This window comes from Porites lutea, chromosome 9 (assembly GCF_958299795.1).
Source record: "Porites lutea chromosome 9, jaPorLute2.1, whole genome shotgun sequence".
In the NCBI taxonomy this organism is placed as follows: domain Eukaryota; kingdom Metazoa; phylum Cnidaria; class Anthozoa; order Scleractinia; family Poritidae; genus Porites; species Porites lutea.
The window spans coordinates 14,183,777-14,211,442 of NC_133209.1; the positions used below are offsets into that span (position 1 = coordinate 14,183,777).

The following is a 27,666-nucleotide window of genomic DNA, read 5'->3' on the forward strand; positions in this document are numbered from 1 at the left end:
GTTTTTAAAACTTTAAGTCGAGCATTCGATTGTTTGTTTATATATATCATTCTTGCCTCAATCTCATGGAGACCAGGGCGACAGACGAGGTAAGATGAAGTTAACTGTTCAACATTTGCTCATAGTTGAACTTTTATTATGACTGTGAAGCGCAAGAACAAACTAAACTTACAACACGGTTGGGTTCAGGCAGTTTATTGTAGCATTATAATTACTTATTTACATAAAATGGTAATACTAACTAATTATAACCTGGTTGAAAACCTAGGCCCATAAATCAACTTACAAGATACAAATCAAGGCAATCATAACTGCCTATGGAGTCGGTGGGTGGGAAAGCTAATCGCACATTCCTGGAACGTGGCTAAATAAGACTTAGCGTTAAATACAGGAATGGCTCCGAGTTTCTCTAAATAAGTCATGCGGTCATGCATGCCCTTCCCGCCGCAAGGAAGCTTGCGGTTGCCTTTCTCCCACGCTGACTGTCCATTCACGGGTCTAGATTTATATTAAGAGGGATTAATATCCACGATAACAATCTTTAAAATTATTTGATATATTTACAATTAGGATTAACTTTACGTTTATAACAGGAGAAGGCAGCTAGTTGGCTGATGTTAAGCTGCTTGTGCTATATTATATAGACCCAGAGTAGCTACTAAATAATAATTATTTACAATTCTAAAATGAAATTACAATCTGATTATGCACCAATCATCTGGCATTGATCCCCACTGGTGAGGGACAGAAGCTGGTCGTTTCGATCGTTTCGATAAGACCTCAAGCACCGAAATTACACAAAAATTTTCATCACTTCAAGTGTAGTTTGTGTGTGAACAAGAAAAATATTTAGGTTGAATGTATACCCACCAACTTATTTTAATTTATAGGCGTGACAGTTTTATCCTGAGAGTGCCAGGATTTTTCATAGGGTTCCGAAAATATCCAAAGACGTTCCGAGGAGTTCGGCCTAACATGAACACAAGAACTTGAATGAACACGACCTTAAGTCGAGAAAAGGCGATCATTGACATGGACTTTTCTTTTTTCTCATTGGTTCCACTTTTTTTAAAATTATTTTAATTTATTTTTTTTCAACATGTGTCAGTTAATGCTGTAATGGCTCAAACTTTTCTACTGGGGGTGAAAAATTTGAACACAGGCTTGAGTAGGCATGAGATCGAAGTTTTTGATCCGCAGGCATGACAATCACACCTTAGGCATGACACTTGGCAGGTACATGAATGTTCTTCCTTCTTTAAGCCAAGTACAAAAAAATATGTAAACCTGGACTGAATAAACTGGCATCAAAACAACTTTTTATGGAAACTATTGGTAACTGGGGAGGGCCTCGGCAGGGGAGGGGACTTTAATATGTCAGGGACCCTGTCAGAGATTTAATCTCCCTCCTCTCCTTGATGGCGATACAGGGCAATCAAAGATAAGAAATCCCCCCTTCCCAGAGCTGAGATGGGTATCATATTGAGCAACAAGAAACCAAAGCACAGGCAAACCACCCTCTTTTTGTGTAGTTATTGTTGCTATTGAAATCTGATTATCAATTTTTCGTACATAGAAGAGGAAGGTACAGGTGAAGATTATGTCAGCTACAATTTTCTCCAAAATGCAGATTTTACAGAACATAAACCTTTCAATAATAGTTCAAACCAATGTTAACTAAGGTCATGTTCTATTCTGATCATTGTTTCAACTGAGAGCATTTTTGGTTGAAAAGTGGTTGTGACTGGGTACACAGTCACTTAAAGAATTCCTCAACTTCTTCTTCTTTCCATAAGTTGTCATTATGATTGTTCCTGTGGTTCCTCTTCGACACTTGAGATGAACCAAGACCTGATGAGACACAGTTCTTTACTCTTAAAGAAATGGACTGCAGCTGTTCTTGGCCATTAAAATAAAAATTGCAAATGTCACAGTATTCGAAGCTGCTGTAAAATCTGTCTGCTGAGACATGGCACCACTGCTAGGCAATTACTCCAATTAGTTCATCCTAAAGAAAAGTCACTATCATTTATCATAGTCTCAAACTAAAACTACCTTTCAAGTATTTGTCGTGAAACACAATTGAAAATCTGTGACGTTACTTTTGTACTGACGCTTTTATTTTGCAACTCGATCCGCCTGGTGAGCTTTTTGTGGGGATAAACAGCTTTTTGTGGGTGTTCGTATTAAATAGGTGACCATGGAGTGAGGTTAGGAATTGCGAATAACTCAATGATAATGGATTTCCATAACACTGCTGTTCTGCTGTCCTCTCATAGGAGCCCGTGACCTAAATGGGTTTTAAGTTCGGTACATGAAAAGATTGACATTTGAACTGGGCCTCAGTGGTAAATCCATGTTTTATAATTCCAAAACGTCTGGAAATTAGTTACAATGTAGAAACCAAATAGATTCCAATGAATATGATACAATCATATAGATGGTCAGGTGCATACATTAAGAGCGGATGTCAGTAAATATCGACCAGAGGTCTACAAAAGTGAAAAATCGAAAATTCTCAACAAAATTCACAAAGTAGCACTAGGTACGCTATTAACATAAATGTAATTTTTACTTCGATCTGAGAATTATTTTCCACGTACGGGGGGGGGGGGGGGGGGGGTTTATTGGTTTCGCGGCTCTCGGACCGGGTTTTCCAGGCCTGAGACCATGAGTCACAAAAAAATCATTTTAAAATTCGAATCCATTGTAATGAGGACAACAAATAACTTATTCAGAAGAGTACATAATTGCACACATTTTAAGTGGTGATTTACTCAGTTTGAACGAAAGTGTAATATTTTGGATATTTTTCATTATTTTCAATATTTTGAACGTTTTCGTTCAATGAAAAAATGGCAAATTTCAAAGCGCAAAATCGTCGACTGGTACCTCGATTTCAGTAACGAGTCTTATACCACGTTAAAGAGTGTTATCTCTTCTTTCAAAATCTGTTTTCAAAACTATGGGCAACTTAAAAGAAAATTTTTGAGGCCAAAAGATACAAGTAGCACTTTTCTGAAATTTGAGCTTTCCAGACTCAGCGGGCCGATGCTAAAAACTCAGAAAAATGCAATAAGAAATCAGTTTGAGCAACAGTGGTTTAACGTTATCAGCTATCAGAAACCAACATGTGTTTATCGAGCAATCTGATAAAATTTAAAGCCGTTTTCTAACAAGAAAAGCAGAGTTTAGCCATCTTCTGCTACCAAACGCACAAGTCACGTAAGGTTGTCAAAGGGCAAAGCACAATAATAAACTTCAAAAAGCACAGCGTTTCTGTGTCCAGGAATTAGACTTTAGCGGACAGAACAATGCCTATGAGTGTGTTTCATACCTTAGCATGAGTTTACTAGATATTGGAAATAAAAAACATCAAGGACAGCATCGGCAAGACTATCTTCGGCTGCTCTCAAACGACGGAGATTGCGTTACTTTTCACAGATTGACTGCTTACCACCTGTTTTTGGGCTCACATTTTGACGGAACGCTTGCCTCGAGATAGGCGTTACGAAATACATGAAATGTATGACGAGACATTGAACTGAATTTATCGGAAATATGCCACCACCAACAACAACACAAGATTTTTTCAGATGTTTGTTGTTTTTTATACCAAAAGTTCGGGTAAGCAGATTCACGCAAAAACCATTTGGCTTAAAAAATGTGTTTGAAAGCCCACCCTGGATTTGAAGCAGAAAGTATTCGCTCAAAATAAGCTAAAAAAATACCCAATTCACGCAGTGAAAAAAATTGATGATTATGGAAGCATTATCGAATTCTTGCCTAACTTGAGGGTTTTCTCAATTTCCTGTGATATAGAATTAGGGGTAGGAAAAAAGCCCATAACCTGCTCCTGTCATTGTGAATTTCCTCAAGATCAAAAATTTCAGTAAGAACCGAAAAAAAACAGCTTATAGGAGGTGCACACACCTTGACCTAGCCAGGGAAAAGGGGCTTCTGATTAAGCTAAACTGTCATTGATGCACGGTGCAATTAGTTAGACCTGTTACTATCCTCCGCGCAACCACAGGAACAAGTCCAGCCATTTGTGCCCGGGGGTGGGGAGTACTTTGAAGCGGTCCTGTCGGAGACTTTCGGGGGTAGGGGGCGGGGCAAATCGTAAATAACTTCTCTTTGTCTTTGTGAAGTACATCATTTCTCGCACGGTTGACAAGGTGACGGCGGACTCCGTAGCTGTGGAAAGGCCCTTTTGAAACATATCCCGGCAACATGCAGGGAATCACGAAATTGACGTCAACACCTTGAATCAACTCCATGAACAGGGAGAGGCGATAAGTCCCATCTTAAAAGGTGCTTGATGTCTAGACGTGAAAAGTCTGTCCGCAGTCATTTTTCATTTTGTATATCGGGACCATTTGACAGCGCACGAGTGTACCGGAGCGCAGTAACGAGTCCTAACCCCACCCCATTGCCCTTGCGGTCAATAAATCATCGCGTTTTTCATTTTTTTTATGCGCGTTTGAGAACCTCCAAAGGGAATATTGAGGGTCTTTTGTACAGTTTCAGTTTATTTTACTGACAAAAAAGAACAAAACAGGATACAGAAATACGCGGAAGCAATGTGGGGAGGAAGCCCAAAAAGAAACCATAAGGCTTAGGTCATCCCCTTTTCGTTCATTTAGCGTCGAATAGGTTTCCTGGTTTTGGGTGGGTCGGTCGGTGGGTGAAAAAAAAAATCACAAGAAATCTGAGAACAGGAGGCCTCACCAGCATCATTACCATGGAGCCTGAAAACAACAAGACATGGTCAATATGGCGGAAAATGTGATGGTCAATTTCATAAAAAAAAGGCCCAAAAAGGGTAAAAAGCAAAAAGGATACACTACCAAACGTTTTATGCCTGGAAATCCTGTTATAATGCTCATTTTTTAGATTGAAATAATTAATTTAAGTCCAAAAAAAAATAAACCTTGTCGTTTCTTTTTCTTGCTTTTTTAAAAAATGCCAAAAAACTGGGTCTGTTGAACGACACTAAACGAAGAAAAAATTAATATAGGTATTAAGCTCCCTTAAAGTATAAAAGTATAAGTTTACAAGGACAGGATCGAACGTATACTGAGTAACTAAAAGATACAAATTTGATCAAAATTAAATGAAAGGCTAAAAGTCTAAGCGCCGTCTGATAACGAAACGGTAAACAAGAAGTGCTGCCTGTCATTTAATAGAGACGTGGAATACTGGGTGGACCACATCCTGCACTCCTGCGAAAACTGCAAGAGAGGAACGCTCAGGGCTAAGGAGACTAAACAGGGGCATAGCTACTTGTACGCACGGTTCGCATGTGCGTACCCGAAAACGTTGAGGAGAAAAAATAGAATTAAATAAACATAACTAAAAAAATCGGTTTCCAGAGAAGCGACGACATTAATTGGAGAACCGAATCTTGGATGATTTATTTATATAGCAAGCTTGATGATGTAAAGCGTGAACGCGTTGTTTTCTCCACGACCTGTCTTCAGAGTAGACGGAGTAGGGCACAATTACGTCAATGTGTGGTGCTTTTGTCGGTCAAAAATAATGTGACAAAAAGGGTTAAAAAGAGTCATTTTTAAACTAAAGTCGGAGGTACTACAAGCTTGATTTTTAATAGCTGAATTAATGATAAACTGTTGACGTCAATGAACATAACAAGCCGACAGAATTAAAGAATTTTAGAGGTTGTGTCATTTCATAAACAGCAAAAATGCTTTTGCTTACAACCGTTAACCCCACCTTTAATAAAGGCACCTTAAAAAAATGTTGAGATTTGGGGTGGGGGGGGGGGGAGAGGGGGGCAAGACGATGTAGAAAAAGTTGGGTGTACCTCCGGAAAAATCCTGACTACGCACCTGCTAAAGCCTGAAACTGAACAACAGGAGTCTTGATGAAAAGTCCTCAGTTATCATCTGTCCGGGGATGACTTTCAAGGAAGTGCTGATCAAGAATCACTCATGACGGAATGAAAACTCCTCGTAGCTTCCAGCGAAAAAAGGACTGACAACAGTGGTAAGCGGTCGTTCTGTGAAATGTAACGCAATCTTTGCCATTTACGATCTTTTGGCGCTTGGATTTAAAACGTTGTTGTTTGGTATGTTCTCCCGTGTGGATACTTGACATTTCCAATATATGGAAACACCATGCTAAGGTATGAACAACAGACATTCACAACATTGTTTTGTACGCTAAACTTCACGTGACTGGTGCACTTGGTAGGAGTTGACAGCTTAAATCTGCCTTTCTTGATAGCAAACGGCATTAATTTATATCAGATCGCTTTATAAACACGTTTTGGTTTCTGAAAGCTGATAACATGAAACCACTGTTGCTCAAACTGATTTCTTATTGTATTTTTGCGAGTTTTTAGCATCGGCCTGCCGAGTCTGGAAAGCTCAAATTTCAGGAAAGTACTACTTGTATTTTTTGGCCTCAAAAATTTTCTTTTAAGTTGCCTGTAGTTTTGAAAACAGATTTTAAAAGAAGAGATAACGCTCTTTAACGTGGTATAAGACTCGTTACTGAAATCGAGGTACCAGTCGATGATTTTGCGCTTTGAAATTTGCCATTTTTTCATTGAATGAAAACGTTCAAAATATTGAAAATAATGAAAAATATCCAAAATATTACACTTTCGTTCAAACTGAGTAAATCACCACTTAAAATGTGTGCAATTATGTACTCTTCTGAATAAGTTATTTGTTGTCCTCATTACAATGGATTTGAATTTTAAAATGATTTTTTTGTGACCCATGGTCTCAGGCCTGGAAAACCTGGTCCGAGAGCCCCGAAACCAATAACCCCCCCGTACGTGGAAAATAATATTATTATCGGATCGAAGTAAAAGTTACATTTATGTTAACAGCGTACCTAGTGCTACTTTGTGAATTTTGTTGAGAATTTTCGATTTTTCACTTTTGTAGACCTCTGGTTGATACTTACTGACATCCGCCCTTAAATGTTTTCATAAAATGTGGTGTTTATTTTCAAGTAAATAACGAGAATAAAGCTGTAATAATTTTGTCCAAATTGTTGTAAATGGTTTAAGTAGGTTTTTTTTTTTTTCAACTATCTAAAAAATAGTGGAATGTTATTTTTATTTTATTAATCTTTATTAATTTTATTTTCCACTCCATTTCTCATCCTTTGCCATAGAAGACAAGTTGCAGTATATTAATACATGCACTAAAATAAACAGAGGATATTACATGGCTGGGCAGAGATACGAAATTTCTCTTCGAGTGTTGAAAAATATTTCACTCCTTCGCTGCATTCACTCGTGAAATATTTTTCAACACTCGAGGAGAAATTTCGTATCTCCAAATGACCATGTAATATTCTATTTATTATATAAACACCAATGAAATGCCAAACCATTTTACTTAAAGAGTGTTTTGGTCTGAAAAGTGCGGTTCATTATGAAGCCATAGCAATGGTGATATTTTCACATGTGAAGATATCAAGTTTTGCGCGAAAGCTCACTTGGTATTTCATTGGTGTTTATATAATATGTGCTTTCAATATTGCCTAGTTGGGATTTTAATTATACTGACAAGAAGATTAACTGCAACATCTATTTTGGAAGGACCTACAGCTCAATGGCTATGACAAGCTATACCTTCTGATGTCAAAGTGGAAACTAACTCGTCTGTTCAACTACTTTTGCTTTGTTGCTGATGTGACTTCCATTGAAGACCTGGAGAATCGAGTGAAAACAAACTTGACAGAATTGAAGTCTAAAGTGCCAAGCTGGGCATCAGAGTCATCATTCAGCCATGATATAGAAGAAATAGAAAAAATGATCAAAGATTCCAAGACTGTGAAATTTGAAGACTTACCATATATTCTGGTAAGTTATTTTGCAGTTTGGGACACTATAGAATTATTAATTGAATTACTGTAAACAGTCATGAGTAAGCTGCAGGATTGTCACAAAGATTTCAAGTTGCCAGGTAAATGCAACAAGTAGGTGGGAATCAAACAACTAGGGATTTCTTTTGGTTCTATTTTTCTTTTATTTTCCTATGAAAGTAGCCTAGGGCCACGTTCATGGGGAAATCCCCGGCCCCCGGCTCTTAATGACAGCCTTGAGGTTGCACTTTCATCCTATCGATTTGTTAAAAAATTAAAATTCAGAAAAGTATTGAAGTTTTCTCTTTTTCTGGTACTGGTAATGTGAGGAAAAAAGTGGTAAGTGATGGAAAGCTGGACATGCATGTTTGTGGGAAGTGTGTGGAAGCCATCAATCAGAGAAAGGCTTGTTCCTAAACAAGAGTTCAACAATTCTCTTGATAGCATGCCAGTGTGGAAATTATAGTTGGTTGTAAATGGTTTTAGAGAGGTGGTCGTCATGGGGAGTACATTTGACCTCCGCCTTATTGGCCACCTCTTTACAACGCACATTTAACGTATTAGAAATCCACTGAGATTTCATAATTGATCATGAGAAATAATCAGATTGACCCAACTGATTGATCATTGACCATAATCATAACAATTTTTATTAAAATGATTATTATTCGATTTATTTTTCACTTAATTTGTTTGCAAGTCAAAATACCATATACTTTTGAGTTTTTGGATGATATACTTCTTTTATTAATACATTTTGAGAATGAATCAAAATCTTACAAACCAATAAAGAGAAATACATGTATAAGCATGGTCACTGTGTGATGTTTTAGAACGTGACAAAAACATATAACATGTATCAAAGAAGGGTCATTAATGTATTATCTGCATTACAAGTCCATTAAAAATAGAACACCCTCAATAGTATTTTAAAACTGTTAAATTTATTAAAATATTATATTTTTATTCATTTCAGAGAATAAAGTACAACTGTTGTACCATGTTTTAGAACATGACAAAAACCTATGAAATGTATTAGAGAGGGGAAATCAATGGATTATATCTCCTGCATTATGAGTCCTTTTTAAATAGAACACCTTAGTTTTTTTAAACTGCAGTCAAACCTCCATGTGTGACCACCTCTTGTAAGTGACCACCTACAGTTGTATCCAAAACACCAAGTATTTTCCGAGTTGGAACCTCTCGTAAATGACCATCTCTTGTAAGCAACTGCGACCACGTTTTGGGGCTGACAGTTTAATAATTTTCCACTGTTTTTAACCTCTTGTAAACAACCACTTGATGCATGGTCTGATCTCTATGTTCACTGTATGTACCATTTTATTATGCTACTTAGAGTTTTAGAAGAACTTTCATTGACAACATGGAATTACACACAATAATAATTACAACTTAACAATTGCATGTAATGAAGTATCTTCCATAAAGTAGATGTGTCTGGACCGCTTCTCGGAATAGGCGCCCTGTGGTTCCATTCATATAAGCAAGCACCTCCCATAAGCAACCACTAATAATTAGTCTTCGCATTTTTGGTGGTTGTTTATGGCTGGTTCATTTGTATTAATAGTACAATATTAATCACTAATATAATAATAATCATTTTAATAAAAATTGTTATGATTATGGTCAATGATCAATCAGTTGGGTCAATCTGATTATTTCTCATGATCAAGTATTAATTATTTGGGCTTTGCCCAAATAGAGTAATTAAGATGCCTTGTTTTGATTCAAAGTTGCAATGGGCACGCAAAACATGCAAAAGTAGACAAGCCAAGTGACGTGAATATTTGCCATGCAAATGACTCGTAAAGGTAATAGGCATGCCAGAAAGAAAGCTCTGCTAGCAGGGTACTTGATCCCACTTTAATGATCTCAAAAACCTTGCAACAAAGTAACACAATACCCAACAGTGTGGGGATGAAGAAACTAAAGGCGACAAACATGTTAAAACAATGCAAGGATAATTTTCAAAAAAAAGATACACTTATAAATCTTTGGTTTATGGTATTTTTATCTTACCTAGAAGCCGGGTGATTTTCAGAAATTTGAAGGAAAATGTGTCCAAAATAATTGGAATTGATGGGTGTGGCTTACAGCCAAGAGTTTGACAATATTTTTGCCCTCAGTTGTTGAGAGCCAAAGAAAATGTCATGCAAAATTCAGTGATCATGCATGAGATATATAAGGGAGTGTTTCAGTGAGGGGAATAACATGTGATGAGTGGCAGTTTGATAATTTTATTGAAACTAATTAATGTTAACAATTGAACGATGCATAATTTCATTGCAGATGTTTGAAAAGGAGGTGATTTCTTAAAATCTTATCAAGCAAAATGATCTGCATTCTTTCACGTTCAAACTGTAAAAATGGCAAAGTCCAACACCTTCACTTGCAAACTGCATGCTTGACAGTTATTTTTAAAACCCTAGGGTTAATTAGATTAAGTCGTATTCTCACATACACGAACCACAAAAACACCAAAATTTCAAAGCCTTCACGTGGAAACTGTGTGACAATACAACTCACAGTAAGGGCCTGATTACACGAGCCCAGCTTTCGGGTTGGCCAGCTCCGCTGAGGTGACTTTTATCCAGGTATTACATGGACCTAACCAGCCCAGAGCCGCCATTTTTATATTGTCACTTGGTTCATTGGCCGGGCTGCCTAGTAAGTGTGATTACTTGGAAAATTTCCAAGCAGGATCCAGGCATCTCAGTACTGGGATCCGAGCTAACCGGGCTGGCTCGGTTGTCATGTAATCGCAACTTTGATTTTTGTTGTGTTTATAACTACCGGGTCATGTTATCAGGCCCTTAGTTTTATAGCCAGATTTTATGCCGTCACTGATTTTTCAAAGCCCCCCGAACCCAAACACCCAAAATTTCAGCCCTCCTCCAAACATCTTCACATCCCCCTTCTCAATATTAATAAATGTGTCATGAGTGTCCTTACATCTGATATAGACATGGCTAAACCTTACGTCCAAATTTTAGACCATTAGTGCAGTGTACAGTTTCATTGAACTGTTGATTTATATAACTAAGACTGAGTGGTCGCTGAGTGGTTGTTTGCGAGAGCTTAAAAACAAAAGAAAAGTCCAGTTTAGTAATCACAAAAGTAGTCGTGATCACTTATGGGAGCCATGGCTTACCAGAGCTTTTCATTACAAAGGTTAAGTCACGGTTCAAAAGTGGTTTCACAAATGTGGTCGTAACTAGAACACAAATGTGGTCGTAACTGTAGTACAGCTTCGACTGTACAACTGTACACATAAAAGGCTTCACATACGCCTAGTACAATGACGCCCAAATGTATGCCTCCACATCATCTTGTTTCATTGTGTTTATGTGCTCTTGAGTGATTACTACTCTCTGTTGTTGTCGTGGAGATGATGAGTGAATGTATGACATGTCTGCCTGAACAAAAAATGTGGCCTTTCGGGAGAGGTTGCAGTCAGTAGGGTTGCTTTTATTGCTATTCATGGGAGTTTCAATTTGAAAGTGAGTGATAGCATGAGTGTTAGCATTACAGCAGGAAAATGATAATAATAATAATAATAATAATAATCCCCAAAATTTGCATATCCTAATGCTGAAATGCATGTATGTTATTTTATTTGAAAGAGCTGCATTTCAACTTGTACAATGTATGGAGAATTTAAGTTACAGAAAGGAGAGCGCAATAACATTTTGGTGACAAAAAACACAGAGGAAGGTTCCCCACTAAAATTTTCATAAATACTATTTGTAGCAATTAACCGATGAGTCCAAGCATTTAGGTGTTGATGTATCCCTAATGCTTACTGAGTTAATTATTAACATAATCAGCTCAATCTTTAACAGTTTTTCAAAAGTCTGGCAGGCCTTTGATTTTACAACCTCTACCAAAAGAGACTAGCATAGTGCACTCACTGAACTTACTGGCTGGCAAAAATAGAATGCTTTGCTTTGTTTCAACTACATACATGTGTGTTAACTTAATCAAACAATTTTAATTATACAGTGGTATTTAAAACTGACTACAACACCATAATTTTGTGGATCTTTTCAGAAAATTCAAAAGAACACATACAAAGAGCAGTTGGAGGATGGTGGAGTTCACATAATACCAAAAGATCACATTTCCTTACAAAGCAAAATTGCCCTTGGAAAGCCATATTCTGGTGATGTGTATAATGCTCAATGGACTCAAGATGATAATACTAAGGTTGTTTGTGAAGGAATTTTTTCTCTTATTTTATATCACACCTTTACATGACTATGCTTAGTGATTTTTCCTTTCGTTTAAGGTTACCTATGTTTTGGTTAAGCTTATTCAAAGGACACAGAACAAAGAAAGTCAATAATGCAAAATACAGGCTTCTTCAATTGCAATCAATCTAGACATGCTACATGTACCAGTATGCTCTATCCAGTCTAAGAAAGGGCATATTCCAGAACCTTTTTTTTCCCCTTTTCATTATCTCAAAGTATGAAAATCTTACTTTAGAAAATGAGCAAGTGGTCAGCACTCTATCTACCACCTTTGCTCTTTGTTCATGTAATATATTATATTTTTACAGATTGATGTTGTTCTGCGATGTGACCTTGGTCCAGCACACCGCGAATTGTTTGTAAGAGAAGCCAAAATAATGAGTGGCCTTGACCATGAGTACATAATGAAATTCTATGGAACTGTGATTCTTGGCCCCTATGCACATTCTGTGGGACTGGTAAGTAACCAATATTTTATGTCAGTCTGTTTTGCTTTACTATTCCACTTTTAACTCCCACAAATGATTCAATTCAAAAGTGCATAATCGGTTTCCTTGTCAATTTTTTAACTCAACAATATGTGTAATAATAATATAGTTTTAAGTTTTAATGATAAACAAAAGGTTCCGCCAAGGTGTTAGTCATCCAAAGTCCCTTTTTGGGTTTTCTGATGGGGGTACAAGATCTACATGTGCATGTTATGTAGCCATACAATAATGAGAGAGCTAACTGATATATACATTCCAGTATTGTAACTACATTATTTTTGTAAAATGCCTAATTTTCAAAGTGCTGTTCAAGAGGTTGTTTTTTCATCACATGGCCAGTTTTTATCAACAGGCTCAAAGTAAGAACTTCAGAGAATGTCTTCAAAATTAGCATGGATCATGGCGGCTGAAAGCAGCCCATGTGCAACTCACTTTTATTCTGTGCATGCAAAGGTATCCTAATAGAAATTATAATCTTTTCTTGTCCTCTCCTTTTTGTCCATCAGGTAGTTGAAGTATTCAGTAATGGAAACCTGGAGGAGTTTCCTGTTCCATCATTCTTTCATGCCTGGCTTTATGCCTCACAGCTTTCATCAGCACTAGAATACCTAGAAGCAAAGGACATATTACATTCATCTGTCATAGGACCTTTTGTGTACATCTCTTCACCTGAAAAGGTAGATAAAGTGTACAATAAACAATATATATATGGGATATAAGACTTTTGATATATTGTGACTGGTTTCCTTTGCTTGAGACTGACTGTTTATCATTTTTTCGTTTGCAGGTGAAACTTGGTGGTTTTATGTGTTGTTATTATAAGGGGAAAACAGACAGAGAAAGTGTGTAAGTTTGAACAATTTGTGAACCCAGACTGGGCTTAAACTGCTAGCTTAAGTGCAGCCTATAAATTTATTTAAGAAGGAGGTATGCAGCAGGATTGCAGAAAAGCAGCTCATGCTCATTTGCATCTCAGTAAAATAAGCAAAGAATAACAAAACAGCACTTTTATTTGTTTTTTATCCTTCGTTTTTTAAGAACTGAATTCAATTTTCTGCAATCCCACACCCTCTTTTGAGATTTCAAACATTGTTTCAGAGTCAAATAAAATTGAACCTATATTTTTGGACACTTCTGTTATATTACCGACTTCTAACTTAATGAACCCAAAATACCAAACCTTACACAATCCCTTAGTTAGCACTTCTGACTATGTGTGTGATGTGGACACCTGGCATTTTCCCTTTTGTGCTGGCAATGAAACTCAAAGTTAGCATAAATGACAATATCTAAATTCTGTGACAACAATACAATGGAACCCTGTACGGTCACCAATGGGTCAAAAAATTTTGGCCGTATAGTATTATTGGGCCAGGCTCAAATTTCATGACTTGAGGGCCGTAATGACAAGTGCACCGTACATCGCATTCGCATTTCTTGAACAACTGTTCGCACTAATAAACAACCAGAATGAAGATATCACGTACAGTAATTGAAAAAACGACTTAAAATTTTCTTTCAGTAAATAAAACACTTTGAAAATTCAGCTATAAATCGCAACAAGTGTACTTGATGTACTGTAGTCTAAAAACTGAAAAATAGTCCCAGAGTTCTAAACTATTTGGAACAAGTGGCCGTATTAACGGGGTGAAATTATAAGAGATTCCTCTGTTTGGGATTTTAAAATGTGGCCGTTGGCCGTATTAACAGGTGACTGCATTAACAGGTTTTTTTTTGTAAGGAGATGTATGGCTGTTTTGCAGGGCCAAAAAAAGTGGCCGTAATAACAAGGTGACCGTAAGGCGGGGTTCCACTGTAATTTGTCTCATAAAGACAAAAACAAAAAAGAGGCAAATGTTGAAAAACTGTTAGACTGGACAGTTCTCAAATATTTCCATCTATGCCTTCTTTTGTATTTGCTGCATTATTTACTTCCTTCAATGTTCTTGGTGGTTATATTATGTTTCACTTTATAATGTGAGCCTCTGTATGGGTATTTCCAAGGAAATCAAAATTAAGACAATCGCCATTGATGAAGCAAGGATCAATGCCATTTCAATCAAGTTTGACGATGTATATCGTGAAAGTGTGCTGCAATTTCAGAATTTTTGTTTTGCTTGTTTTCTTTTTCTGTCACTGTTATGGTTATGCTGGGCTCGCTAGTACCCTTACTTTGCAAAATAATTTTTGGTATGCAACAGTTCCCTGAAAAACTGATGATTTGATGGAAAATGAATGACAAAATCGATGACCGTAGATACCCATACAGAGTCCTTAAGGAGGTCAGTTGTCACTGTCTGAATTTGGCTAAAATCTGTCCCCTGATTACTAGAAAAAAATTGAAATCAAACTATAATTTAAATATACAATTGGTCTGCTTTATAGGCCTGGGTATCACAGGGAATGGCTCTTGAGATCAGCGTTAACTGGAGATCAAGAGAAGAATTTAGATGAACTTTCAATCGAGAAAGTCATGGTTATGTTTGCGCAAGTTGTTGATAAAATGTTCAGATACCTGACTTCTCACCTTTCAGCAGAACTACTGGATCTTTTTTCTGTAAGTAGCCACTTAAAATAGCAGTGAGTGTTATAAAATAAGTCAGGATAGCTCTTAATTTTAAGGTATGATCCCACCTTCACCACTGACTTTGTGCGGATTGTGCTTGTGTTTGTAGCTTTAATTGTAATACCTACAAACCGTAAATTTTCTGAAAGCTTTATAGTTCAAGATTACAGCTTATTTCTTTTGAAAGTCCAAAATACGAACGCATTTCAGAAATGACAAGTTTTTTGCAACTGTAAATGTCTCTGTAAATTTAAGTCCAGGCCAGCCAAAAATAAACAGAAGAAACCATTTATGATTGCATTCACTTGTTGACACATCTGATTAAAAACTAACATACAGATTTTTGTGAAGTGCATTTGTTCTTTTGTTTTAAGCAGGTAAAGTTAGGGATAACAACTGATTTGTATTACCTGTGGAAAAAATACTGTAACTAAAAAATGAAAAAAGAAATCAAAATTCGCAGACACTTTTTTTAGAATAACTACCTGGCAGTAAGCTGGCCAAATTTCAGCCAATTTGGTTCACTTTTTGCCGACTTGTACTTTAAAAAGTACACTCAACTTGGCCTGATTTTCATTTCAAGATAACAAGGAAAATAGCATTTTTGCGGCACCTTGCCTGTAATGAGATCATAAAAGATTATTATTCATTTAAAATATTTCTCCATTTCTGATTGGCTAAAATCCCACGCTTAATTCATCATAACCAGCTAATGGCGACCAAATTTGGAAGAAGTTTGCGAGATGTGAAAAATGGCGTCAATTGTGCGGCAAAATTGCCAGATTATTGAACAGTGAACCGAGAAGAGCTGGAGACGAGGTTGAGTTGTTTTTGGTAGGCAGTACAAAATGGTGGAACATTTCACTTGTTCCACGAGGAAGAAATAGGTGAACTATTGGCATAAGCATAGCAAGAACAAAAAGAAGACGACTCAACAGATGACATCTGCTATTCGGAGAGTATTTGCAGACTGAACAACCCTTTATCTCCTAAACTTGCCGATAAACAGTTAATTGAAGATGAACTTAACATTGACGGAGGTAAGCATGTTTTAGCTTGTTTTTAAACTAGTAATTATTTAATAATAGACTAATTATTGAATTTGGCTATTGTATCATCTGTATGGGACAGTTCGGACACGAATTTTTTAAAATTTAACATGTGTTTTAAGGCTGCTCCCTAACCACTTAAATGCAGGATTACAGAATATCAAAATATCATGAACTAAAGGTTTTGATATTTTGATATTTTAGTAATGATTGATATTATGATATTCTGCAATATCGCACCTCACGCTGCCTAATGGCGCCCAGTCACCATCAGCGCCTATGAATTGCTCACGAGCGACTACAGTTTTAAGCAAGGCTAAAACTTATGATGCAATAGCCTCTATGCCTACTTCCAATCAACCAACGACAAAATTCCCTCCTCATTCTGCGGTTTTGAAATGGAAGGATATTAAGCCTGTGGTTGTCGACCGTAGGTAAAAAACTTCTGCTGATGTAGGTCAACAAATAAGCACTTGTCTTTAAATTCACTTCAGTGACTTCTGCTCCCGGGGCTTCCACTGTGTGCAGTTGAAGTTTCCTGTTTGAAAATGATCTTCAATGAAATAAATAGTCTAACAAAAACTTTCGGTATCAAAATCAGGTCCATTCTTGAAATACAAGTAAGTGAAAATAAAATCTCCGGCACCCTGCTACTATATGGTATATATGCCATAATAAATTTGGAGGTTATCGATAAATGGTCTCTTAGAAATGTGGCTGGGTCTCTTGTAGATTTGCCCTTCTGGGAAGGGGATACAGCTGCATTTTTTATTTGATGTGTTGAGGTTTTAAACTACAAATAATCTTCTTTGTAGCATGACATGAAGTCCCCTATGGTGTGTCCTAGTGGTATTACTTCTCTTATGGAGCGATGCTTGTCTGCAGATGTTCATAACAGACCAGCTTTCCAAGAAATTAGTAAAGTCCTTGCTAAGGTGTGGTATTAAATGAACAGTTTCCATTTAATCACTATATGGAGAGAGTGTTTTAACAGGAACTAAAGCACTCTCAGAATCACTACATACGGGAACTTAGTGGCTGATTTTTTTATGTAACAAGATTGGTTATATTGAGCAGTGACTTCACAATTGCTGCCATTTCTATCTTTGTGGAAAGAACTGGGTTGTTTGTTGTTTGGAATATTTATGACAGCTGAGGGATATTGTGGTAAAGCGAATGTGATGCATTTTCGAAACAACTATAGAACAAGAATACCCAAGGAAACGCAGTATGAGCTGAAGATTTTCAGGAAATTTGTCAAATATGTAGCAAAAAAAATGTAGTCAGATATTACTCCCTTGGAAGTGAGTGAGAAACACTCCCTGTCCGTAATGACAGGGAATTATACAAAGTACAAGGTATTTTGAAATTTTGTATAAAGCTCAGCATTTTTAAGAATAGCACTATCTCTAGTAAAAACAAAAGCTTTTCAATCTCTCCTGTGCTCACTTATGATGACATATTTTTCTTGTTTAGATTTATACATACATAAAAATGATATTCACAGAGAATAAAACTAACTGTGTTCTTTGTATGAAAGGGGTGAATTTGAACTGGATTCTATGGATTTCCGTGTTGTCTCACAACACCAAAACAAGATGCGTGGAAGTCCATGAAAAATGTGTGAACATCTTTATTATGAATAGTTGGAAAATAGAATTATACACCCAAAAGTTGATGTTTCTAATCAGTCTAAATTAACATTGAATTAACTGCCCTTTGCAGGAAAAACCAGTGAAATGTTGTTTTACAGTGGATATAAATGACACCAGCCCTTGTCAGTTAAAATACAAGAAGGGTGAAATGGTCTGGGTTATTTCTCAAGACACAGCAAGGTACATTAAATAAGTTTTTAAATCGGGATCTCAAAATATATCAAAGGGTTTACTGTACTATTATTGATACTAAATTAATAGATAAATAAAATTAATCTGATGTACATGTGTTTTTGTAGATATAACGGCATGTGGTTTGGTCAAAAAGAAGATGGAATGACGGGATGTTTTGAAAGGGAAAAAGCCGTTAAAATTGATGATGATGATAGAGGTAATTAATAATCAATTGTCAAATTGCAGGGAAATCTGTATGCTAAGTTATGGTTATTGTAGAGAGTAGTATAGTAGGGACTGAATTATCCTTTTTTAAAGTGAAATCTCATTGGTGTGAAGTGGAATACATTAATACCCATGACGTCATGGCATTTTCGTAGATAAGGTCATTTTAGGTAGTTTAACCTGTTGGAAAGGTTTTCCAGTTATTTCCAGGTCAATGAAGGTCTTGCTTTTGACAGGATGACTAATAACTGAGTAGTAGTCATTGGTTATTTCATGTTGTTGAAGTGCGCTGACTCGCCTGTGACTTAAAATTACCGAGTCGTAATGTAATTATTCAAGTTCTATCACTTGCCACTTTCATTCTCTAACACAGTTATACCAGTTCCGGCTTACTGATTATTGGCGTGCAAATCGTAATTAGAGAGATTTAGATTTGAGGACGAGAACAAGTACGAGTACGAGATTTGCCTGTGTTCTCCAAAAAAAAAACGACGCTCCGGAAAGCTTCATTCTACTTTTTTTCACCAAAAAATTTAGCACGGTTATTTATACTGAAGGGGTTCAGCCCTCTCCCGATCTAAAACTTCTAACATTTGACAACTTGCTCCCACTACTTCAGCATTCTCGCTAAATCCCTGTTGTAGCATGACTACGGCTATCATGTTTTCCCGCCAAAATGACTTCCCCTGGCTCATGCGCGAACAATACTTAGTATTGAGAAAATCTCGTAGTCAAATTCGTCCTCGGGAAGGCCAACTCTCTCTATCATGAAAAATACTTTTTCCCTTTCCTTCCTCCTTTTTTTGGTTCTCCACATTTCTAATGCTACCGCACCACCCCAACAACATTTCTAATGTTTCCCTCCATTGCCATAACCACCACCACAACCACATTTTTGTTTTCCCTCCACCACCACCACATGTCTATTGCTTTCCCACTACCACATCCACCAACACCACCACATTTCTATTAGAGACCTTAAAGCAACAACTGGATGCGGCCCGGAGTAGGCCAACCTGAAGGAAAATTTCGCGCCTTCCTGCTAATTAGCATATTTCTTTCATGTGAACCACCATCACCACCACCACCACAACACTTCTATTGTTTTCCCCCACTGCCACCACTACCACCACCACCACCACCACATTTCTATTGTTTCCCTCTATTACCACCAACACATTTTTATTGTTTTCCCTCTTTCTTCTCCACCTCCGCCTCCACATCCTCCCACTCATTTTCACTGTTTTTGTACCTCCTCCTCCTCCTCAATGTTTTCACGATTTTAATTGTTTCCTTACAGTTCCGCTTGAAATCAGGGCTCGTGGTATTGAAGCAGAACTGGCCTACAGAGATGCTGTCTTAGAGGGAAAGGTGAAAGTATGTCGTGCTCGACTTCTAATAATAGGCCAGGACAGGGCTGGCAAGACAAGTCTTAAGAAATCATTGCTTGGTCTCCCCTTCAATCCAGATGAACCAAGCACAGAGGTTTTGGAAGTGAATCCATCAAAGTTTGATTTTACTGTTGAGCAAGTTGTTGATTGGAAGGCTGCTGATCGTAATGAGGATAAGCAGGCAAGACCGGAGGATCGGAGTGTAGCGAGACTGGTTGCCGCTAACATGACAAAGGAGAAGGCAAATGAAAAACAGGTATCACCAAAGAAAGAGAAAATGAAGATCGATGAAGAACATGCCATTGAACCAACACAGGTATATAAATCTTAAGTTTATTCTAGGTTGTCACGGCCCGGGAAACGTTTTTTTAAGGTCATGGGAAAGGCAGCGGATTTAAAAAAAATACAGGGAAACCTAGTTCTTGGCTAAGTCAGAAAAAAAAAGGAATTTCGTTTTCAGGGTTTCGTGAAGGTTATCATGTTATTAACACCAGTGAAAAGTTCCAAGGTAAAGAAATTGAAATTAGTATAGGTAATAGCATGATTTGTAGTGATATTTGACATAAATACCACGAGTGATATTTCGAAATTGTTATACGTAATTTCACGAGCCGTTAGGCGAGTGAAATTTGAGACAATTTTGAAATATCACGAGTGGTATTTATGCCAAATATCACGTAGAAATCATGCTATTATTGGTTTATACTACTACCCGCAAAAGGTTTGTAATTTTCACATGTAGGTATTTCAAATTAAGCGGAAATATCACTGCTCCAAGCCAATCAAATTGCAGAAATTTCTCATGTAGTAGTATAAAAGCAAGAATACTAATGTCCTGTTAAAGAAGCTGAAAAAAAATAAGAAATGCAGTATCAGTGAAAATCGGTTGGAGCTCAGGGAATTTTGTCGGAAAAACATCCATTTAAAATTGGTAACGCTGTCATTATTTTCTTTGAATTTACTACATTTATTGTTTATATTTGATTCGCCAAAGTTTTAAATATGTCGTGATTAAATGCAAGTATAATGCAGGTAATCGATTCAGGAACTGTAACAAATAAGAAAGAAACAGAGACCAGACCAGTAGAGAACTTGAACAGAATTGCGTCACTTTTGATGACAATAGTATATGACAGTGAAATATGCTTTTCCCCCACAGTTGATGAGTGGTGTTCCTCAGGTTCTCGTGGACAAGCTTTTATCGTCCGTACCCACACAAGATGTCAGTATCTCCTCTGAGGATTCAGTCGATGGCTATCAAGAGAGGCGTACTCCGAAGCCGGATATTACGATGCCAAAGGAGTTAACCCCACTTGTTGCAGAATTTCTTAGGCGACAAGAAAGCCAGGATGGGGAGGGCAATGACAGGGAAACTGTTCTTGACATCTGGGACTTTGCTGGTCAGCACTTGTACTACGCTACGCACCCCGTTTTCTTCTCCCATAAAGCTGTTTATCTTCTGGTTCACAACTTGAGCAAAAACCTGGATGAACTGGCAGAACCATCAGTTAAGCACGGAGGGCATACCGTGCCTCTGAAGAACACATCTCATGAGACCAATCTGGACATGTTATTGTCCTGGTTGGTGTCTATTCACAGCATCCGCCATCCCTCAGTGGATCATGACTTTATAAACACTTGTAGATCAACCCTTCGTTGTCTACCCCCTCCTGTGCTTTTAGTAGGGACACATGCTGACAAGGTCTCTGCAGGACATATAGAAGAGGCACATGCTAAGATCACGTCAAACTTAAAAGGCAAAGCATTCCAGGAGCATGTGTTGGGTCCATTTTATAGAGTGGACAACACCAAGTCATCTGACTCACCTGGTGTCAGAGATATACAATTAAAAGTTTGGGACATTTTGTCATCCGGTTTGGATTGTTTTGCAGACTTGCCTGTCAAGTGGTTCAACTTTGAAAAGGCTCTGAAGGAACTAGCCACTGAAAAGTTTTATTTGACACTTAGTGAAATACAGAACGTTGCACGGCGAGACTGTTTCATCGAAGATGACAAACAGCTTGACGCCATGTTGAATTATTACCACGACTTGGGACTGATTGTGCGTTTCAGGGATACAGTTGTCCTTGATACTCAGTGGCTGATAAATCTCTTCAAAAATCTCAGCACTATTCGACCTTATCAAGAGCAGGTTGGTCTGCCAAAATAATTTTTATGCAGAATGTTAAAATTGATCCAGTTCAGTACTCTGGTGCATCAAGTATAGTAAGGGTAAATATTGATGAATAGGTGAACTTTTTAATGGAAATTGTAGACTGTTCATACATTTACTACCCTATTGTTCCGTAAGGTAGTTGAGATCGAGCGCCTACTGTGATGAGAGGTCATCTTGGTTTCAAAAGCATCAAATCTACTGGGGGACGTAGGGACAGGTAAAACCCTACACCCGCTCCCACAATACGTATGAAACCAAGATGGATGCTCATTGCAGTAAGCACTCAATCTCGAAGATCTTACGTTGTGAAGCGAAGATAATGAAAGAAACCACATATCAATTTTATTAGAAAGTTTCTGTGGTACACTCCTTGCTTTCTTAAGATAATGGAGTTCAATGCAACAACATTCATCAACGACTACATGAACTTTAAGGCTGCCATGAAAAGAAAACTTTTGGTCTGTGAAACTAACGAAAAAGCACGTAAACTTAATATGAACCAATATTGTTAGAAATGCTCGCTTTGTATTTACAAAAGCCACGCCTGGCTGGTTATTTTTCTTGCTCTCTCATTTCTAGACTATGAAACAAGCATCATGCCTGTCTTTATTCATTCAAATCGTTTCCCGTTTGTGATTGGCCTAAATCTCCCGGTTTTTTTTCTTGCTGACGTTCAAGTTTGGACAATTTACGTCATTTGTCTATAAATTTTTTTGTTATTAGGCGAATGACGTACCGTAACAGAAAGCTGAAAAAGCAAAAAATATTCGGAGGAGATTTCATGTGGTTATGAACAATAGTGGACTGCATGCAAGGAATCGTTGCTTGAGAGTGAAAAATTTAATGACCAAAATTGTAGCCTCAGTTCTTGTGATACATTCTGGGCTAATGGGAACTAAAGGCAAACAATAGCTTGTAATGTTTTAAAAAGGACGAAAAAATGTTCTAAAAAAGTTCTGAAACTAAATATAAGTACATTGTTTCATTTTTACCAGGATCCTGTAGATCGTGAACTTTGGGAGAAGCTTGAAACCACTGGTGTTTTGCACAAGCACCTTATCGACAGAGTATTCAAAGATAATTTACAAGGCAATGGAAACAAATCACTACAGCAAAGTGTTTTGCACATGATGGAGATGTACGGTTTTCTTGCACGGTTTTGTCCTGGCAACCATTCAGACACAGAAGCGACAGAAGAGACCAAGTACTTTGTGCCAGCGCAACTGGGAAAGTCAGTGGGTGACCTGTGGTCCCTTACACCACAGGACAGTGATCCATGCCCACTTGTTTTTACGTTCTGTGGTGGATTTGTCCCCCATGGCTTGTTTCCACAACTTGTTTCTCGTCTTATTGCACGATCCTCGGAGCTGAAGTGTGTTCAAGCACCCAAACTGTATTGCAATGGTGCGCACTTCTTTCTAGGTCAGAAAAGTGAATTTGATCTTGTTCTTCTTTGTAGTAAGCGTGGCATCAAGCTGGTGTTTAAATGTTATAAAAATGCTTCGACTAACCGGGAAGACCTGTCGACAGACTCTCCTGCCGTCAAAGTAAGAACTTTATTCCAAGAAGAACTGGAAAGCTTATGCAGACAGTGGCACTGTTTTGGCAATGTACGTTATGAAATTTGTGTTGTGTGCTTGGCGTGTACGCGCAGTTCAAAAATCCAATGTGAACGTCATAAATCAGCTTCATGTTCAGATCAGGACTGCTTGCATCTGCTTCCCATCACAAATGTTGAACCTGAGACATTATTGACCTGCCCTAAACAGATTGGCGATGTGTCGAGATTCACATTGACTGGTCTTCACAAGTGGTATCCCTGTGTCAAATCCGAGGTGAGTATTATTTACTTAATGTCAGGTCAGGAGGGAAACATTTTTGTTTTCTGGAGTGTCCTGATATGTCCCGAGACGAAGTCGAGAGAAACAAAAGGAAAACAAAACTAAAACTTTTCCCGAGGGAACTGACTAGTGTAAAAAGTGTACATGATACGTACAAGAAATTCCTAATAATAGAGTAAGAATAAAACCTAATTAATTAATACAAGGAAATGAAATATCAAACCTATTAACAATTAAAACTACTTTAAACTTATCGCTAATGATGAGCTTGGGAGCAGGTGCCTTAAAGGTTATTGGGGGGCCAAATGCAATAAGCAGAGAGGAGGTATCCATGGCAACCCTGGAAGCGGGAACCACCCCAAGAGCAGCCACTAACCGGCACCGTCACACTGGATAAATTCAGTGGATACTTACCTAAGAGAATACTTACCTGAGAAAATACTTACCAAACCACCAGGCAGGGAGGGAGGAGAGGGAGCAAGAATCCGCAATGATTCGCATGAAGGCAAACATTGATCCGCTACGATCAGCAAGAATCCGCAATGATTCGCAAGAAGGCTAAAAATGATCCGCTACGATCAGCAAGCAAAGCTACAATGCAAAGCAACACTAGCAAAAGGGCACACAAGGAGCCCTGCGATTCCCGCGGGCCGCCCCGTAGGTCACATACTGAAGTGGGAGAAGACCGCTGGCCAACTCGCTCGAGTTTAACTTTGCCTAAATTATATTTAACCACATGTAAAATTCCGAAAATAAGCCCGGGGCTTATATTTTTCAAAGGCCCTTTTTGAGTTGTTTATCTATGGAGAGAATTTGCGTTTGAAAATCGATTGGGTTAGCCCGATAGTTGGAAGGAAATTTACCGTTTTTGCTTTGTTTTACTTTGTATTGGCGGGCAATTTCCAAGTAAAAGTCCCCCGGGGGGGGGGGGGGGGGGCTTATATTTGGAGGGGCGATTTAAAGGAGGTTTTTTTGCGTTAGGAGTTTGGGGGCCTTATATTTGGAGGGGCTTGTACATGGAGGTGCTTATTTTCGGAATATTACGGTATTCTCCATGATAAAAGGGTTTTGAGCCGACTAGGGTAATTATAAATAGCTAGGATAGGCTGGGGTGGGATTTTATACAGTAAGTCTTTCCATCCAATTTTTTTTTTTTCACGCAGAAGTGAAGTGCGTTCCTATGAAATTAGTATTCTCCTAACATCTTATTTATAATTTCTAAGTCATACTGTAATACAATGGATGTAAAGCGCTTAGAACGCATGCGGATAAGCGCTATATAAGTGTTATTATTATTATTATTATTATTATTATTATTATCTTTTAAGCGCCCAACGAGGCTACTACTTATATATTAAAATTCATTATAACCTCACAAAGAAGTTGAATGAAGCGAAAATAGCCTATTATAGAATGGGTTTCACTTCTCAGAGTTTTCACAGGTTTATCGACCCCACTGCTAAATTCCTGACAGAATAATCCAAATTACAGTTACAGGTGAAAAGGAAGCTGGAGTGGACCTTGTTTTGAAACATCCCTTCCTGCTTTATTACTAATTTAAAATCATTTAGTTCTTATGATAACTAGTAGTTTTTAAGCATGGTTTTCACTAGAAGAGGAAGGAGGTTTGTATGAGAACAAGGTCAACCACAGTCTCACGTTCACTCAAGGGCTTCGATACTAAGCCAATACCAGTAAAATGGACTGTACGCCACTTCCACATTTCCCATGATGCACCTTATTTGCCCCCAATTTCTCTTGTGACGGCTGTAAAACCCAGGAGAAATGAAAATCAAAGGGTACGCAAAATGTGGGGGGCAAATAAGGTGCAGTATGGGAAATGTGGCGTATTAGCTTCTTTACGCAAGTCAAAGGTTTTGAGTTTCGTAGTATCTGAGCGTGTTTTTTGCACGAGATACTGAAGTTAAATAAATTTTATCCTATTCACCTATAATTAACTTCTATGTAATTTGAAGATTTTTTCGTGTCAACATAATCAGCCAGTGAGAAACCATATAAACGCTAAACGATAGAAGTGCTTCGTTGGTAACACGTCAAAGGGGCAGGACGCGACAGCTGGTAACTGATTTGTGTTTTGGTCTTTTCTCACAAGGAAAAACCTCACGAAAACCAACGCAAACTACGAAAGGTTGCAGACATCGATATTCTCAATCTGGCAGGTGAAATCACGTGCAAGAAATGGAAAGTTATTGGACGAATCTTGGGTCTTACAGATCCTCAACTGAATCAGATAGAGATGAACAAGCAAAACGACGTGTACGAACAATGTTACGAGATGCTGAAAACCTGGAAAAACAATCAGAGTTCTGCTGCAACCTGCGAACAGCTTAAAGAAGCATTGTGCCATAAAATTGTCATGAAAAATGAAGTAGCAGAACGTTTTTGCTACGTGGAAATTGAGTAATTGAAACAAATGTTTGAGAATCTTTTAGGGGTTTGATGAAGAGCTATACAGTTCTTTCAAAGCCGTTACCCTTATAAGCTAACCTAGGGGTGAGGGATAATTTCATTCAAGTACTAATTAGACTACGAGTAGTCTCTCTTTTTTCTTGGCCCGTCGAGCGAAACGCTCGAGACATGAAAATGACCACGCGCGTGACTGATGGCGCGAGACGGGATCGCCACCCTCGTCCCTCGATTCTTGCGGCTTCGCCGCTCAAAGCTCGCGCGCCCGTGCGCTCCCCTCTCTAAATCTGAAGAAAAAGAGAGACTGCTTGCAGTCTACAAATAACGTGAAGTAGCCCCTGCCCCGCCCCGTCTTAAAAAAGTATCTGACTCGTGACTTTAATGGGCATTTCCGAGTTGCCCCTAGCCTTTGTTTCAAAGAGAGGCTATGAATCTCATGAAAATAAAGCTCATTTTCACAGGAAAGGGTTTCCCCCTTATCCTTGTTTTGAAAGTGAGAGTTTTGGAACTCGGAAATGGCCCATTTTTTTCTAAGTTGCTGGTTTCTTACTATTCAAATATAACAATGTCCATCCTTCAACACGAGTAGAAACGCGAATAGAGTGGTGAGCCGTCTGATAGAAGGACAAAAATTATAAGTCAGTTCGACAGCTTGTGTACAGTAGAATCCATATTTTTAAAAGACGTTAGAACCAATCGGCTATTTCTGACTTGCATCAAGACTCTGTTTTAAAGCTAGGGTAACTGCTTTTGATATGAAAGTGCGTTTCTATTGTCATTCAAATAAATGACATTTTCACTTAGCCTCAGTTTGAAAGCGAGGGTTTTTGGAAATTACCTTTATTCAGAATACGTAAAAGTCTAAATTAGTTATTAATAAAGAATATAATCTCGTAGCCTCACGGCAGGCCAGAAAAAATGTTCGAAATCAAGGCACGTTGAGATTACTACTTTTATTGGTGTCCCACTTTTGCCTTCAATACTAAGAATGTAAACCGGTATGTAAATGGTGGTGAACAAAAGGCCTCTAATTATGAAAACTATTAATAACATATTACATGCTTTTAAATGGTGAATGGTGTCTAAATAGTAAATGAAACGTGAACGTTTTAGGGGAAACATTAAACTGCAGAAACGTTATTTTTATTCACGCCGGTACCTCGACCTGACTACTCTTGGTTCCTCCCAACATGTATGTACGTCAAAGGAAATCGTTGTTTCGAGTCTACCTACATCCTCCATAAAACGTTAAATTAGGTAATTTCACACGGCAGTCGGGTGATGACGACGGAGAAATGTACGAAGTGGTGCAAGTGCAGGGTTTAAGGCTGGTTTTCACTAGCGTCGGACTCGCCGCCGTCGGAGTCGTAAGCGGAATCGTAAGAGCGCTTATGACCTAGTGAAAATCAAGAATCGGAGTCTTAAGCGGAGTCATAAAAAGTGATGGGGGAGCGAGGGGATAAGGAGGGGGGGGGGGGGGTGGGGAAGAAGCCCCCCAAAAATTTCCCCCAGGAAATTATTAATAAAAAAATATTCCTAAGGATTCTAATGT

The 27,666-nt window shown here is 38.0% G+C and overlaps 1 protein-coding gene across 1 annotated transcript; it reads left to right on the forward strand.

Moving 5' to 3' along the window:
• Positions 1–25: 25 nt before the first annotated feature.
• Positions 26–27,396, forward strand: LOC140947389 (uncharacterized). The gene is made up of 14 exons (XM_073396472.1): positions 26–89; positions 7,583–7,846; positions 11,920–12,075; positions 12,431–12,580; positions 13,117–13,287; positions 13,398–13,456; positions 14,996–15,167; positions 17,041–17,160; positions 17,951–18,060; positions 18,180–18,271; positions 19,580–19,986; positions 20,830–21,822; positions 22,842–23,681; positions 25,801–27,396. The coding sequence occupies exons 1-14, from the start codon at positions 66–68 to the stop codon at positions 26,110–26,112; spliced, it is 3,870 nt and encodes a 1,289-aa protein (XP_073252573.1). The 5' UTR covers positions 26–65; the 3' UTR covers positions 26,113–27,396.
• The last annotated feature ends 270 nt before the right edge of the window (positions 27,397–27,666 follow it).

What these genes read in the sequence shown, in the direction of transcription:
- LOC140947389 (XM_073396472.1), top strand. Translation starts at nt 66, where the DNA reads ATGGAGACCAGGGCGACAGACGAG. An exon ending in AATTGATGATGATGATAGAG is followed by an intron (nt 18,272 to 19,579) that starts GTAATTAATAAT and finishes GTTTCCTTACAG; the next exon opens with TTCCGCTTGAAATCAGGGCT. An exon ending in ATCCCTGTGTCAAATCCGAG is followed by an intron (nt 23,682 to 25,800) that starts GTGAGTATTATT and finishes TTTTCTCACAAG; the next exon opens with GAAAAACCTCACGAAAACCA.